Source organism: Melanotaenia boesemani, chromosome 2 (genome assembly GCF_017639745.1).
Source record: "Melanotaenia boesemani isolate fMelBoe1 chromosome 2, fMelBoe1.pri, whole genome shotgun sequence".
NCBI classification, from domain to species: Eukaryota; Metazoa; Chordata; class Actinopteri; order Atheriniformes; family Melanotaeniidae; genus Melanotaenia; species Melanotaenia boesemani.
In genome coordinates, this window is record NC_055683.1 from 29,282,211 (window position 1) to 29,298,618 (window position 16,408).

Genomic DNA, 16,408 nt, shown 5'->3' on the forward strand with positions numbered 1-16,408 from the left:
AGGCTTCAGTGAGGAGATACAAAACAATCACAAAAGCCCTGATTAAATCTCCACATTCAGTAATTTGTGATCTCAAAGCTACTACTACTGAAAATTAAAACAGTAGCTCAGAATAAAATTATTTCCAACTCGAATCTACGCAATTGGATTAAACATTTCTATATTTGGTTTCAGACTCATCCATAGATTAAACATAGAGAACAGTGGACTTCTACAGAAACTTTTCCAGGTGATGAGCTTCTGGCTGACCATGGTTTGGAAGAAGCTGAAATAAAGATGGGTTCATTTACAACATGTCAGCTATGAATAGGGTGATAAGAGAACAGGTGAGGTGGTACACCTGAGAATTCATGCAGAAAGGGTTACTGGCTGCAGACACAATAAGTACGTGATTTTAAATGAAACAGTAATGATTTGGATTTAAATTCCATGTGCAGATGAGAACATTGTTTTCCTCGACTAGAGTGTGATGTTTGTTGTTCTCTGAGGAATGAGTCCCCCAGTGTTGTTCTGTCAGACATTCAGACTTTTCATTCTTTTCAGAAGTTGTTGTTTTCAGTGTATCTGCCATCAGATCTAGTAAAGTTTGGTGGATATTTTATTGTTCTTATAAATTATGGTGGCCAGGAAGTGTGGAACAATATTACATCCAGTGAAACACTTTTACAAGTTTACTGAAACACAATTACAAAGATTGGTGTTACACCAAAATCTGTGACCCATTAGAATCTGTGACTGCAGGGAGCCCTCTACATGTACGTCTTAGAAGACGAGCAAAGTCTAAATTCATTTTAATACAGGTACAGAAAAGTAAAACATTCTGGTAGCTATCAGAAATGTGTTTTCAATAAAAATGTTCAAGACTTTGCTCGTTATCCAAGACGTACATGCAGAGAAATGTACAATATCGCCACCCTGTGGTCACAGATTCTGATGGATCACAGATTTTGGTGTAACACCCATCTTTGTAACTGTGTTTCGGTAAACTTGTAAAAGTGTTTCACTTGATGTAATATTGTTCCGCACTTCCTGGCCACTGTATATAATAAATGAATATACATGCTCAAATTTTTGCTTGCCTTATATATTGCTTGCTTGCATATGTGTGTCTCTCTCTCTCTCTCTCTCTCTCTCTCTCTCTCTCTCTCTCTCTCTCTCTCTCTCTGTGTGTGTGTGTGTGTGTGTGTGTGTGTATGACAGATTTCCATATTATTTATTCTGTTTTTTTCCATTTGATGTGCTGGTAGTGAGAGAAAATATACAATACTCCCATTCCTGACAGCGTTTTCAGTGATGTGTTGCTGCACATCCAGCAGGAGCATCTGATTAATTTTGTTTTGAAAGGTTTCTGGTCTACATTATTAAGGAATAAAGGTCTGGACACCGTGACACGGAGGAGCAGGAGTCATTAAAAACACTGCAGCGAGGCTGGAATTCAAAACACAATGAAGTCAATTGTGAAATATCAACTCCACCGCTGCTCACAGAGATCAGACAGTACGGTGAAATAATAGAACAACAATATACTGAAACAGAAATTCAAATAAAACCTCTACAGGTTTATTTCTAAAGTTGGCCAAGCTCATTTCTGTTTAGTGTATTTCCAGAGATTTATCAGCCAGATCACAGTGAGGTAAAACCATAATTTGTTCCACTGAATTAAATGGTTCATCTCTAATGTGTCAGTGTCTGCTTGGAGAGCCTCAGCTCAGACAGCTGACTGTACCACTGGGTCAACAGCTGCGGATGGTGCAGTCCAAATCTACCCAACCTCATTTGCAAATTCTCAATTAAAGTGAAAGTGCAGTCAGGTCCGCTGCAGTGTGAATGGATAACAAAGATCAACAGCCTGAGCCTAATGATGAGCGCTGTGACTGAGGCTCAGTGGGAAGGCAGCAGCACCAGGAGCTGCTATATGAAATGAGAGAAAGGTGAGATACTGTCAGTTCATATTTGTCTTTAATAAAGAGTAGCTTTTCTTTGCATTATAAAATATAATTAAAACATAATAACATTGGATCAATTTAGATATTAAACAAATTTAGAAAAATAAGCCAAAAAAAAAGAAAGATTCATGTTCAGCATTGGCCTTTTAAATCCAAAATTTGCAGTGTGCATCACAGCATTGAGGTAAAAATAGACATAGTTGTCATTATATTGTCAAGTATAAGTTCACATCGTGACAGCAGCCTGTTTAGGTTGCTATAGAAACCACAGGTTCATACTATCACTTTTGGCTTCAGATGAGGCTCTAAACTAGAGTGAAAAAAATCCAATGACTCTTTTCACCTGAGCTACTTTATGTGTTAAATTAAGATTGGCACAGAAAAAATTCCACCTCCATCTCTCCACTAGACAAAAAAAAACAAAACAAAAATAACTAGTAAATAGATTAAATATAAATATACGTAAAGAAAAGATAAATAAATAAATAATAAAGTGTAAACATTGAGTATAAAAATTGGGGTCCTTTTCTTCCAGACTACAACAAAAAACAAAATGGCGTCAAGCTAATGGGGGGCTAAAGAGACTGGAGCACTGTTTCTTGTTGCTCCTAGATGCCCAAATATCCTTTTCTAAAGGGTTTTTTTTTCAATGTGCAGGCCTTCTGTTGTCTTTCACAAGAAGAATTATAATTAGTGATTTATAATAAATGATCTAACTTTCCCATTATGTCACCACATGACCCTTCACCTAAATTCTACCGTGACATGCAAAGCTGACTAGCCATGGGAATCCTGTAGGGCCTGATGTAACCCCCAAATTCCACTGGATCTGTGTGTGCTGTGTTCCGGCTGCGCTGCGGTTTCGTTTCAACCTCAGCGACGGGACAATTCACACCAGGAGTGTATCAGATGAGGAGTGCCTGCAAGTACATATCCTAGCTAAAATGAGATTTGGAGAATCTTGTGATTCTCCACTTCCATGATAAACGTCTCGTCATCCATTATGAAAATATAAACACTGAGGCCCCTGAATGATTAATGACGTAATGCTTGACGTGTTATCTTCGCTCCGTCAAAAATAGACTCGGCGTGTATGTTTAGAGGTAAGCCACAACAAGGCGCCTCTAGGATGCTTCTGACACGCACCGCCGCGCCCCCAGTGTGAATCAAACCATTGACTAAAACAGCCGCAAATAGCCATGTAGGCCGTGGCGCAGCTGGAATGTGGTGCACATGCACCTGGTGGAAATTGACCTCAACACACTCTGGTGCAGTGGATGGCAGTATGCATCTACTTACTTTGGTTTGTAACCCGCTCTTAATCAAGAGAATAATAAGAAGAAGAAGAAGTAGAAGAAGAAGAAGTAGGAGTAAAGCAGAACAGAGCAGAGAGCAGTTGCCGTCAGTCTATATAAATTAAGTGAATGCTTTTCATTTATTTTGCAAAATGAAGGCATGTTTACATAAGAGCCTGCCAAATCATGGCAAAAGCTAATTAATATGCATGTTTTTCTTACTTTTCTGACTTGACCACCCCAGCTGGACATGTGTCCTGTAGCCAGCAAGTGCTTGTCAGTGACTGAAATGAGATCGTTAGTATCCATGCCATGCAATGTTTTCATGTTGGGATAGTGATAGTGATAGTAGGAATAATGGTGTTAAAATAAACGCTGTTACTTTTGCAGTCATGACCATCCCGATTCTTTTGCCCTCTTCACTTTGCATCTGGTTTGTAATTGTGATGTCCATGTCAAAATATAATGTATTGCAGTATATAACAGTACACTGTGTTACATGCATGGAGTTCATTGTAACTGTAACAGATGTGTCATACCAGATTCCTGCCACACATTTAGTCTTTTAAAATCAGGTTTGGTGTGCCCCTTTTGTGACTTGGAGCACCTGCTCCTTTAGAGGTCTCTACATTTTCTTCTGCATCTTTCTTCTATCTTAAACACACTTTGGCCATTTACATCACTTCTTATCCACATTAATCACAGCCCTACATACATGTTTAATAAAAACCTGTGTGCAACTTGTGAGGTTGTACTCAATGCTCTTGAACTGATTTTAGTTGGGTAGATTTGATTTTTCCAAACTAGTCCCTGACCCTCGATTGGCTCTGAAGCAGTGTGCCTACACTAAAAAGCAGCAACAAAACACAATTAATCACACACAAAGCAGTGATTGGCCCATTAATAGTCTTCATACGGGACTCATTGCACCGACTTTAACATTTCATGATGCCACACTAATCAGTAAGTGAAGTGGGCAGATTGAAAGGTATGGACCCAGGCAGGTTGTGATGGCTGCTCATGTATAAAGCATCTAAGTTAAGACAGCATCAGCTTAGAAGAAACCACACTGTTTAGGACAGATTTTTTCATTGGAAGTTTGTATGGATTTGTAGTGAAATCGTTCCTCTGAAGGGATAATTATAAACTAAAACCATAGCCATCAGCATTCAGCCACAAGATCATCTCAATGGAGTCAACCGTTACTAAAAAATGGCACTATTCACACATTCTAATACACATACAAACACGACCAAGCAAACCCATATACTGTACATAAAAATGTGTATATACATTGACACACATGCATAAGAGGTTTGATCTCCTGCCCCATCAAAAAAAAAAAAAAAAAAAAGATGCTCTACGACGCAGATAAAAGCAGCAGACATTTGGACATTAGAATCATGTGGTGTAAAACTGATATACAAGGAAGTAGCATTTGCAATCTCCTGAGAGCCTGCCCCTGCATGTAATGGTGTGGTTAATGAATGGCTGAATGGCTGCAGCTTTGGTATAAATGCCATGTTTTTAAAACATTGTGTTGACAACAAATTATGACCTGTTGCTTCAGCAAGACGGCAAATGGAAAACAAATGAATAACATTCATAAATTATGGCTTCAGAGCCTGTGCTGCCTTCTTCAAAGCGATGTGATTATCTGTGGAGCTTTCCTGACTGCACTTTAATTTCCCCCAAAAAAGGCTCTTATAATCAAAGTGATTGCTGGTCCTTTAATGGTCTCAATCAAGTGAGTTATTATTGCAGCTAAAATCTTAGTGTCTGTCCTCAGAGACCCTGTCCACTGATTCTCGCTCAAATTTCCATTCATGTAAGGTTTTGTGAAACAGTAATACAGCAGATAATCTAAAAGCAGAAGAAGTGAGTGCGCTGTATCTTATATCATGACTCACATTTTAAGTTTTCTCAGAAAACACCAGACAAGTGGCAGATAATGAACTTCAAGGGAAATAAACTTTGGGATGTAAAATTAATCAGAAGTAAAATCATCACCTCAACCATTCAGTAAATAAAGTCATGTGTGAAATAGTTCACACCAGTGACTCACCTGCGGGGTAAGGACTCCGGACTGTGTGTGAGGGGGCTGCTGGCAGTGGGAGGCGGCTCCCTCCGGCTTCTCAGCGATTGGCTCCTCTGCACCTGCCTCAGCACACTACTCTTCAGGTCCAGTAATGTTGTCATGATGCTTCACTGACACAAAGACAAAGAGGGAATATAAAGACTGTGCTGCAACTGCAAAGAAAAAATACATTTCAGTAAAATAAAACAGAGAGGGGGGTATAATGAAAATAGTTGATTTTAGAAATATACTTGGTTTACTTTTTTTTCTTCATCAAATCCACTTCATAGCCACTTTCTTAGCAATTAAACAAACAAGCCTTCTGTGTGTTTAATTTCTGTTGGAATCACAATGATGCTGCAGAGCATGAAATTTTTTCTTCTATCATTTATTCTGATCTGCTCACAGTCAAACAAGCTCCAGTTTTGGGATAACAGTTTTTATTAAATATGCAAATAAAAAAAGCTTAAGCGGAGGAGCAGAAAATACATTAGAGCAGTGTCACAATAACTGATCACAAAAACAGAATAGCACAAGATGAGACTTGTCTGTGTCTCATCTGAAAACTTAAAAACGACACTGTAAAACTTAATTTGTTCAAATTTAAATATATATTTTTTATGAGGATTATAGTGTTATAGTAGCAAAGTTTAATTTGATTTTAGGCTCAATAAGTTTGTCGGTAGTTGATAATGAAGACTGATATTTTTTAAAGGTATAAAAATTGAATAACTGTGTAACTTTGTTTTGATTACCTCTGCCAAGGTGGAGGTCGTGTATTCGGCAGCGTTGGTTTGTCTGTCTGTCTGTTAGCAGCATAACTCAAGAAGATATGGACAGATTTTGATGAAATCTTCAGGAAATCACAGAAATGCAATAAGGAACAAGTGATTAGATTTTGGAGGTGATCCGGATTACTGCCTGGATCCAGGAATTTTTAAAGGATTCTTTACTATGGGTAGATGGGATGATTTTGCCATTAGAGCTACTAACCATCACTGGAAAAAAAAAATGACATTGGCTTGGTGGAATTTACGCTCTGAGTGCTTTTTAGCTTGTTAATGAGATTTGCTTCAGCTGACATGCAGACAGGTTGACTCTTTTCATACTGTTTAAGATCAGATTTTAAAAATTCCTGCTACAAATTAAAACAATTCACAGGTGGACATTTGTCAGTTTTCCTCCCGGTCCTTCTAATGTTAACACCTGTGTGGACTTTTAACTTAACACAGTGAGGGGGGCATTGTTCTCCTCTTCTAACACTAAAATGTTTGATTTTTCTTTAAAGGGTTAAAGCACATCTCTTGTATCTTTAGACCAGTGACAGCTCAAAAGGTATAAATATGAACATATACGTATAATAAAGGTTTTATTTTTTTTCCAGGTCTACATTTGTTTAATCTTTCCTCAGCTCACTACACTGATTAATCCATCTGTAGGTTTGTGTAGCACCAATAAGACAAGATAGAAATTTATCTGCACCCAGGACACACACATATTATAAGAAAATACAAAGTAAATTATTAATTTTATTTTAGATAACACATGAAAGAGTTTTTTTCTCTTCAACTAATGTAGAAATGTCTTCCAATTATTTGCAGATGAAAAGTTATTTTTGGGTTATTGTGACTAAAAAGTATTAATAAAATTTTTTTTAAAAAAAGTCTGAGCCCACCTGGCGACCTCAAAAAGATTAGCACTGTGTTGCTAAGCAATGCTCTGAGACTGGTGGCTCTCAGAGCTGCTTGCCATAAAGCAAATTCTCATTTTGGCTTCATGGAGTCCTCCAGATATAACTGAATCATATAACCTTGTTACCATGTTGTGTGCTGTCACTGCTCTCCACAGAGGAAGAGTCAAAGAATGAATGAGACAAACTGTACTGCTTGGAGATATTTAATGAAACTACACATTAGGGTAAAGGCAAAGGGAAAGAAAATGAACAGGAAGTAAACTTTACATCTTTGTTGAACAAACAACAAACATTATATTTGAAGTCACTGTAGCCTTTCACAAAGCTGTAAGAGCCAATACTGGAGTGATTTTTTATTTTATTTTATTTGTGCAATGTCCATTTATGACCTTTTTCTTTTGTCAAATATATATATATATATATATATATATATATATATATATATATATATATATATATATATATGCAGTATCCACCTTTTCTTTAGGAGTTAATCCTTTTAATTACAACAAAAGGTTGGTGGTCTGTAAATACCAGTCGGCTATCCAACCTGCACAGGAGCCACAAAAAGTTATTTTTTAAAGCAATATCACATGCAATTACTGCAGCAATACAATGATTTACAGTGCTGTTTAAGCTTCGTTTTGCAGTTGGCTGGCTAAAACAGACTGATAATAATTAGTCTGTTTTGACTCTTATGTTTCATATGTGTAACTTCCATACATGCCTAACAACAGGATGTAAATCTCAGCCTTAAACCAGCTCTGCTGAACTCTGTAGCAAACAGGTAAATTGTCATCTGACAGCCACACACAGCTGAGAAGCCATGTCACATTTTCAAACCTCATCGCAGATTATTTTCCATAAAATACATTAATGAAGGACTAAAAAAAAAAAAAAAAAGTTCAGATCTCAGACAACGTGTTGACTTAAAATGACACCTTCAAAGAATTCTGGATCCATTTTAGGCCATAATACAACTCAGAAACAATGACAGTAGATTCAGCTTGTTTGGCTGTGCATGTTCGTGATGAGCATAGCATTCTTTAGGTAACACCGGGGTAGGGGAAGCTGGTAGAGCATGAAAAATATTCCGGCTGCTCCTCGCTGGAGCATGAGTGTTTCCATCTTCACCTCCATGGGAGAGTTTAAAAAGCTTCCTTATTTTTGTCTGATATTTAGCTCGTTTAACCTCTCCCACCCCCCAGTATAATGTTTGGGGAAACACTGCTGTGCATGAAAGTTAAAAACTACAAAGATCCGATTGCAGGTTTTAAATCACACATTATTATTGTGCAGCAAAAGACTTAAAAGGTACCAAAGAAACGAGGGAGCATCTCCTTTTAATCCTGCATGTCCTTTTAGGCGTAATGTAAGGTGGGTATAAAGAGAACTGATATTGCTCCACCTGGATGACTGCATGTCTTTTGTGAAACTCCAACAGTCGATGTGCCACGAGCAGCAGTGAAAGACGAGGAGACAGAACACTGAAAAAAGAATTGACAAAGACACAACAGAGACAGTTTGATTGATGGAGAATTTGTTTCAGACAGACACACTCAGACAGTTAGACGATCTTTTCAAAAGATGACAGCACATTTATATGAAAAAGAAGCGATGGGCCATGGGCTGAGGCTCATTCTGATTTTTCCACCAGCCGAACACAGCAGAAAGTCGGTAATAGAGGATAATTAGCTTGTGTGCTTGTAGGAAGAAAGTCTGTGCTGATGCAGCCCATTTTACAGGCAATGCTGATTAACTTTTTTTTTCCTTCTTGTTTTTGGATGGCGCTATAGAAGGTTGCCTGTTTTGATTTACAGTGCTTACACCAAATGGATCCAGCAAATGAAACATATTGGCCTGTTTGAGTGCAATCATCCAGTGCTCTGTGCCAACTACGCAGCGAGCGGGATGCACTCAGCTTTCCAGCTCGGAGTACGCCAGAAATTTGTGGTACAAGTTGCATTATTAGTCGAGCCAAAGAATAATCTGCTATTGATTTAGAAGGCTGCCATCTGTACAGTAATCTGCTTGGCGTACAGTTTGTTAGATTCAAGGGTCAATACTCCCTCTGTGTCTAATATCAATGTGCCATTTCAAATGCATCACAAAGTTTTTACTTTTTTATTGATTTACTTTAATGGCAGAAGTTAGGTATAAAGTTACTGTTTTCAATCAGATGTGGTGGATGTGCATGTGACAAAGCTAGCTCTAGTCATTACAGCTGTATAAATAATGGATTATTTTCATTGTTATTTATTCCTGTAGATTTTTTGGATGCCACCTTGTAGCTGAAAAGCAAATGACATGAACATAAAAGGCATTACAACTACATTTAGATACACATCTATGTAAGAATAGAACGATCTTGCAACACATGGTCCATTAATTACTAGTTAAACATAACAGCATGACAAACCAACTGCTGTAGACCACAACACCATGAAGCATGTATGTATGTGAGAGGCTTGTGATCACACAGCCCATTTTTGAGCATCTATGACTGCAGCTCTGATTCACTTTGTTGACTCTGTGCAAGTAAAGGTCTTGCTCTTCCTTCTGTGTTGTTAGAGCAAACAGTGCAACAAATTCACATAATGGGAATATAGTTGTCCGGAGGGATAAATTAAGGGTGAATATTTGTATCCTTGCCACGGATATACAAGGTTAAGTTTGTAGGTCTCCTGAAAAGCAAAATATGTTACGTTGTTCATCTTAAAATGACATAGATTGTCCTGATTTAATAAGAATTGCATGATAACATGGTTTTGAACCAATGACACGTTTCAGAATAACAAAACGTTACCTCGGTTTAGGATCTCTAAAATGCAATGATCACAAGGACAAGGAACAATTAGAGATAACTTTTTGAGCAGACCACTCAACATGGATTTGTTTTTGTAGGGCCCTTATGAAACACTTCAAATTATGTCTTATTTGGTATAATTACAATGTGTTTATAATTATTTCAGCATTTTCTCACCTCGATTAAGCCCAATCAAAAACAAGGCTAGTGTGTTGCAAAGAGGACTCCCAACTAAAATGTTGAATGTTTTTAACAAGGTCCAGAGACAGAAATAAATGATAATATTCAGGAAAGGTCACTTCTAATTCTTATCCATACTTTGCACTCGCAATATCCTTCTTTTAAAAAGTAGAAATCCAATTTTTTTTCTGGTTAACAAGTGAGGCAGCGTTGCTGGTTAAGCCCATGTATTTAGGAAGTCTCACAGGAGATGATAACACTGAAGGCAATTTGTTTGTCATGTCACAGAAGATCATGTCATAAACTACTGAGACAAACAAAAGTACACAAAATCAAGTTTCAGTATCATAAGAAATGAGTAGTGCTCTGAGATGGGGGTGTGTTCACACAGGAAACAGATCTTGGATACATAAACTGCACAAATGAGGCAACAGAGAAGAGCTTGTTTTAAACAAACTAAACTATAAATGTGAAAACTGAATTGCAGACTGCAGATAATAAATGTTTCAGTCCCCTCCAGCTGTTACGTCCAAACTTTTGTTTGGTAAAATTTTGTAAAACCAGGTGAAAAATGTGGTACAGTGATTCTTAGCCTCCCTTCATTATGGTTTTGCACCAAATCTATCCATCAAATGTCCACTAGCCATACTTCTGCAGCCACAATGGTTATGGCTTTCAAACCTGAGAAGTCTGGCATTGCATCTTCACAAAGTTAGCCCACAATATGCACCGCCAGTGAGTTAATGCTGTCTTTCAATCCACTACGTCCCTCCGGTATCTTAGATAGTGCAGTCCAACTTTTCTCTTCATAAAATGAATCCAATTCTTTGTCTCATTATTCTGCTATTTAATTAGACTGCCAAAGGAAGACACATTACCGTGATGAGGGCAGAACAGTTGTCAGATATGCAGCTAGACAGAATGGTTGGCTAATACATATCTAATGCAATTGGGCTTTTGTAATTTTTTTTTTTTTCAACATTTCACTGTTCTGGGCTGAGTTGACTTTTGCTTGCCTTTAATACATACTTCACTGAGTTATGGAGCAAATTTCAGACCTTTCTAAAAATCCTGAGGTGAAAAACTGTTTCAAGGTTTACCTGCCAACATCCATGACAACATACAGTAGTTCTCAGTTTATGGGGCTATTATGTAATACCTAGCATAGCTTGCATGCAGATATCTAAATTGCTTTATTTGTACTTTAATTAAAACTTTAACGAGTTTTTTTAGAAGTCAAAGCAAGAAAAGGATTAAAGTTATCCACATGAGTGAGCACTTCTAGCCTCAGGCTGTGTTGCTGTTGTATATTTGTAAAATTTCCCTGTACAGTGCAGCAATTTAGTAACATCTATTTAACAGTGCTGTTCACGACACCATCAGCAGGCCACATATGTGGATGAAGTGATGAATGAAAAAATGCGTCCCACCTTCAAACGATGGTGTCTCGGGGCGAATGAGACCTGTCGAGGGATTCTGTCAGGTTATCTAGCCTATATGCAAGCGTAAGCATGGACTGTGACAGCTAACAGGCAGCTCAGAGCAGCTGTCTCCCAGGTGAACTCATTTCAATTATAGGGTTGGATTTTTCCCAGCTGGATTTCACACTGTCTCAGCCGTCAACTCATAGTGACAAAACGAAGCGATGCGCCGGCATCGTTGGGGCACCGGCTGCCAAGGAAACACTGTCAAAGCTAAGTAAATGCCTTTCTCGCTACATTGGTGCTGAAGTCATGCCAGTAAGACACTTGCTTTCCAGTGTCTCTCCTTTGAGAGCCAATGAGCCCTGCAGCCAAAGTCGGCTCGCTGATAGGGATGGAGTGTCTCTATGGTAACAGTGGAGGGAAAGGAGCTGATAAATACAGGTAATGGAATTCTACAAAGGCTGAAAAAATGTGTTGACCTGTAAAAACAGGTTATTTTGACAGGTTTAACAGTCTGTTACAACCAGGATAGAAACAAAGATTGTAACACATCGTGTAAGGTTCATATACAACAAGTCCTCACCTAAATGGTCTCTCAATTTTAAAGCTAATGGTGCAATCAGCCATGAGAATATGTCTGTGAGTTATCAGGTTGCACATTTTAACTGGTCACAGCTGTTATTCCTATCTGATGTTTCCAAAATACATAAATCCAAAAAGGGCTAGGGAATGACGATCAAGCTCATTGATTAGTTTTAGCTTCAAGCAGACACATGTAGATTTGTGTAATTTATGTGATAATTTTTAGTATATACGGTAATTAAGAGCATTACATATTACATTCCTACTAAGTCTGTGAAATGAAAGGGAATTATAAAAATTCTCCTTTCATAAAGATACTTTCAGTTAGTATAAATAAATAGAAGAAGATGCACTTACAACCTTTATATTCCTCAAGACTTCATTTTATGATGTCAGCCAGAGTGGATACACACTCAAATCATATCATAACGCAAAGTAGATTATTCTGTAGTGTTGCTTATGTTTCCAGATGACCCTTAAGACAAGGCAAAGAGCCTTATCATTGATCATTAGCCTTATTACGTACAAGCCCTCAGGGACAGATAGGCTAAATGGATCAAACCGCCAGGTCTGTGTCAAACCTTTAATAAGCTTTCCAGAGGGATGGATGTGAAAAAGTGTAGACATGACAGTGATCTATAATGAATGCACCTGTGGATAACACATAATCCATAATCCAGCTAAAAAAAAAAAAAAAAAAAATGGTATATATCTATTCCCAGCAGCTCACACTATCTGTAGTACACACACATGACAGACATTTTGGCTTGAGAATTGATTGCCAGAGAATACTCCAGGAATCGAAGGTTGTGAGCTTTTGTAAAGAATGCCTGCAGCACAACAAAGCAGCCCAAATCACTGACAGCCTCAAATCTAAAACTTGTACAATGGCACAAATCTTTGCTCATTGTAACACAGATAATACATCTTTTGTCACCGTGATAACACTCCAGCACTAACACTCCTGTCAAAAATAGCAGCCATTGAGTCTTTCTGCAGATGCAATAACACCACCTCCACAGTTTACACAAAAACATCAATCTGCATCTATAAGGCACTGTGCTACAACACAATGCTCTGAAGTCATACAACTGTTCATGAGGGCTATAATTAATGTCGCGTTCATAAACACAGCTGTTTTGTAATTTATAACCTTTTAGTCTTGCCTCACTGCATAACCACAAAACTACTATAAAATAAGAGGTAATGAGTAAATAACGACAAATGGACTCATAATGATTAGCCTAAAGTGAGGCTACGACCTGCTGGTACCAGCCTGCTTCTTTAGACAATAAGCAGAGTCACACAGATGAGGAATTATGAAAGATGATTTCTCAAAAATACAGACATTCATGATGATTACGTTCGGCACAGAGCAGAGATTATTTTCTATTAGCCTGCGGTTTCATTTAGCCTATAAATTATAAAACATAATGCTTTTTATTACCTTTTTAATCAACTTTAATTATTGTCAATTTACACAGCACAGGTAAATTAAAGGCACTGAATTGCTGTGGTTTCACTTAAGGGAGAAAAATAGTTTGAGCTGTGATGTTGGTGTGTACTTGTGTGTGCATGGATTAGTGTGTGTGAGCAAAAGACATCCACAGGTTTTCTCCAGAGCACAAGATCGATCTATACCCAGTGTGAAGCTCTGAAAGCCAGCTGGTGAAGTGCAGAAAATTGCATCAAGATCAAGATTTCTGAACAAAACCAAGCTTTTTTTTCCCCTTTACAATTATTAAAAAATATCTTTTAAAAGCAGCATTTAAAGCACTGCTCTAAAGTGGGCCAAAAATGTTTTTATGAGTAAATGCCATTTGTTTATAACCAGGACCAGGATGTCTGCAATTCACCTTTATGTGACGCTGCATTGTTGCACCTGTATGCATGTATGTATGTGTGGGTGCTTGTGTGTCTTAAAGGGTGTGGAGCATTTCTAAAAATTGAGGGGCAGGCTTCTTAAACAAGGGACATTTACCAAATCATATGCACAAAAAACAGGTAAGACGCCCCCCCTCTCTCTCTCTCTCTCTCTCTCTCTCTCAGGGTTTTGATAAAAGTCGACATTTCACTGGACTGAGCTTTTCCATTTGAATGTGTGTCAGTGCTGTCTGCCTGGTATCACTCTGAGACAACTTGACCTACTGATCGGTCTTCAGCGTCATGCGTAAAATGTTTAATAGAGGGGAAAGTTCCGCTCATAAAACAGACATATGGTGCAGTAAATATATTTTTTCCCTAAATAGGTTTAGAAATTCTAATTCTTGGGTCATACATCTTTATAAACTCCATCAATAATCATCTACATATTCCTTTATACTTTTATGTAGACTATCTGAGCATCAGGAGAACTTTATCGTCCTCAAAAAGGCCAATTTTATATGATTTTCCAAGTGAAGAAAAATTAAATTAACAGGTGTCAATTTAACATCCTTTTAAAAATATCAGTAGGAGCCAGTACAGTTGGTGTCTCATTTTATTCTTTTTTTTTTCTTTTTCCGAATGCTGATTTTTTTTTTCTTATTTTATTTTATTTTTTATGTAGCTAAATTATAAAATTAATCTTACCTGTGTCTGCTGACAGTTTTCCAGTGTGAAGTGTTTTTTTTTCTGCTGCGTGTGTCAGAGTTCGTGGGAATAAAAGCTCTGATCACTGCATCAGGACGTCGCTTCTCGCTGTGAACGTGGCGCAGTCAACTTATGAAAATACGCCGTTTGGATATTTTTCTTGAGATAGACGACAGACAAAAGCTCATATTAACCCCCTCGAAATGCTTTACTGGGCTCACGCTCCCCCTATGCTCACCCAAATATGGCCATGGGAAGTGCAACGAGACTTCACTGTCCTTGCCCACTGTCGGAAATAGCGCAACTACAGTGTGACGGCTGAACCCTTATAAAATTGGGAGTATCGTGATGTTTTGGAGGGAATGAACGCTTTGTTTTTAGAAATAGTTGACAAATTAAATTTAAAGACGTGAGTTAAAAAAAGGAACACGAATTCTTACTTTTTACATGTGTTTGTAGGCAACTATTACCCTATTGGTTTAACTTTAGTTTTTGGGAGGTTGTAAAAACTTTTCAGTATTGCCACATGTTGCTGGAGAACACAGAGCTTGCATTCTAATTATAAGTGGTTCAAAATTTATTAAATCAATTAGCCATTGTAGAACCAATTTATGACTACATTGTAGACGTCTTTAACATGTTTTTACATCAATTAATATTTTTTTAAAGATTTATTTGAGATATTTTGAAATATTAGAGTTAAAAAATACTTTGACTTTTTAATAATACGTATTTTTCTAGATTAACGGACTTTTCACTTCAGTTCAAGAGTAAAAGTATTCTCCCACGAGTATGTTTACTACTCAGCACGGCACAAGCCACTGAGTGAATTATGAAACACTATTTAACCGAATGTACGTGAAGGCATCATTTGACTGTTGCTGAGGGACGTCGCCTAGAAAAAAAATCCTCTCCCTGGTAGAGGGGAGCAAGTTCAGCTGTCAATCAAAATGGAATCCATGGATATTTCTTTCTTCAGATTAATTAGCTCATACAGTCTTTTAACGACTCCGTTACACCTAAACAGAGTTTAATGTCGGCTAATTTTAACCAGAAAGAAGCCAGAAGACCAAAAAGACATCACAGGAATTTCACGAAACTATAGGGTACATCGTTAAGAAAAAAAAAGAAGGAAAAAAAAAAAAAAAAACAGAAGAAAGAGGCTAGAAGATCAGATAATAAGTGAACAATGAAAGTTAAGATTCATTGGCCAAACTTAGTTTGTTTCACATATTACCACACAATCACTACAAAGTAAGTATTTAAGATGAAACTGAATTTATGTCATGGTCATTAAAATGAATAGAGGATTTATTATTATCATCATTTGTGTACGTCAGATTTACAGCTTGTACATAAGGTCCAGCAAGTGTTTTCTCACTCCTCTGTTTGCTCATTAGTAAATGGAAATGGAAGAACATGTGCAGAAAACGCTTTAAATAGGCACAGGGATATTAGCTTTATGCCAGCAGGGGGATAGGTGACTGTCTCTTAGTGTAGAAAGCATTTCACACAAGATCATTTTAGCAGAAGGTGCAAACAGGCAGCATCTCATAGCGTAGTACTTGTAATTTACAGATGCAGCTATTCATCAGCATCCACAAGCTCATCTTATTAACCTTATCATAATTTACATGAATGATCTGCATCAAGAATACCCAGAACAGCCAGTACTAAATTTTCTGTTGTATGGAAGGAAACGATTTAGACTGGTTTGCATGAGTGAAATGTATTTATCATGCCCAGACAACATGAAATAACAAGTAATCTGTTCTGAAGAAAGTGAAGTATATAAGTGCCGCAAACAGCAAATTACTCCAAAGGTTTAAGGTCA

The 16,408-nt window shown here is 37.5% G+C and overlaps 1 protein-coding gene across 2 annotated transcripts in view; it reads right to left on the reverse strand.

The window, feature by feature from the left end:
• The window catches only part of baiap3 (BAI1 associated protein 3), a 37,100-nt gene extending 22,413 nt beyond the window's left edge, over nucleotides 1–14,687 (reverse strand). Inside the window, exons 1-2 of one of the 2 annotated variants that reach the window (XM_041976299.1) lie at nucleotides 14,575–14,687; nucleotides 5,307–5,444 (exon numbers count right to left, since the gene is read on the reverse strand). In XM_041976299.1, the coding sequence (XP_041832233.1) occupies nucleotides 5,307–5,440 (134 nt within the window). In that variant the 5' untranslated portion in view covers nucleotides 5,441–5,444; nucleotides 14,575–14,687. Of the gene's footprint in view, nucleotides 1–5,306; nucleotides 5,450–14,574 lie in introns of both variants that reach the window. The other variant, XM_041976290.1, reaches the window with a different exon arrangement.
• Between the last annotated feature and the right edge of the window lie 1,721 nt (nucleotides 14,688–16,408).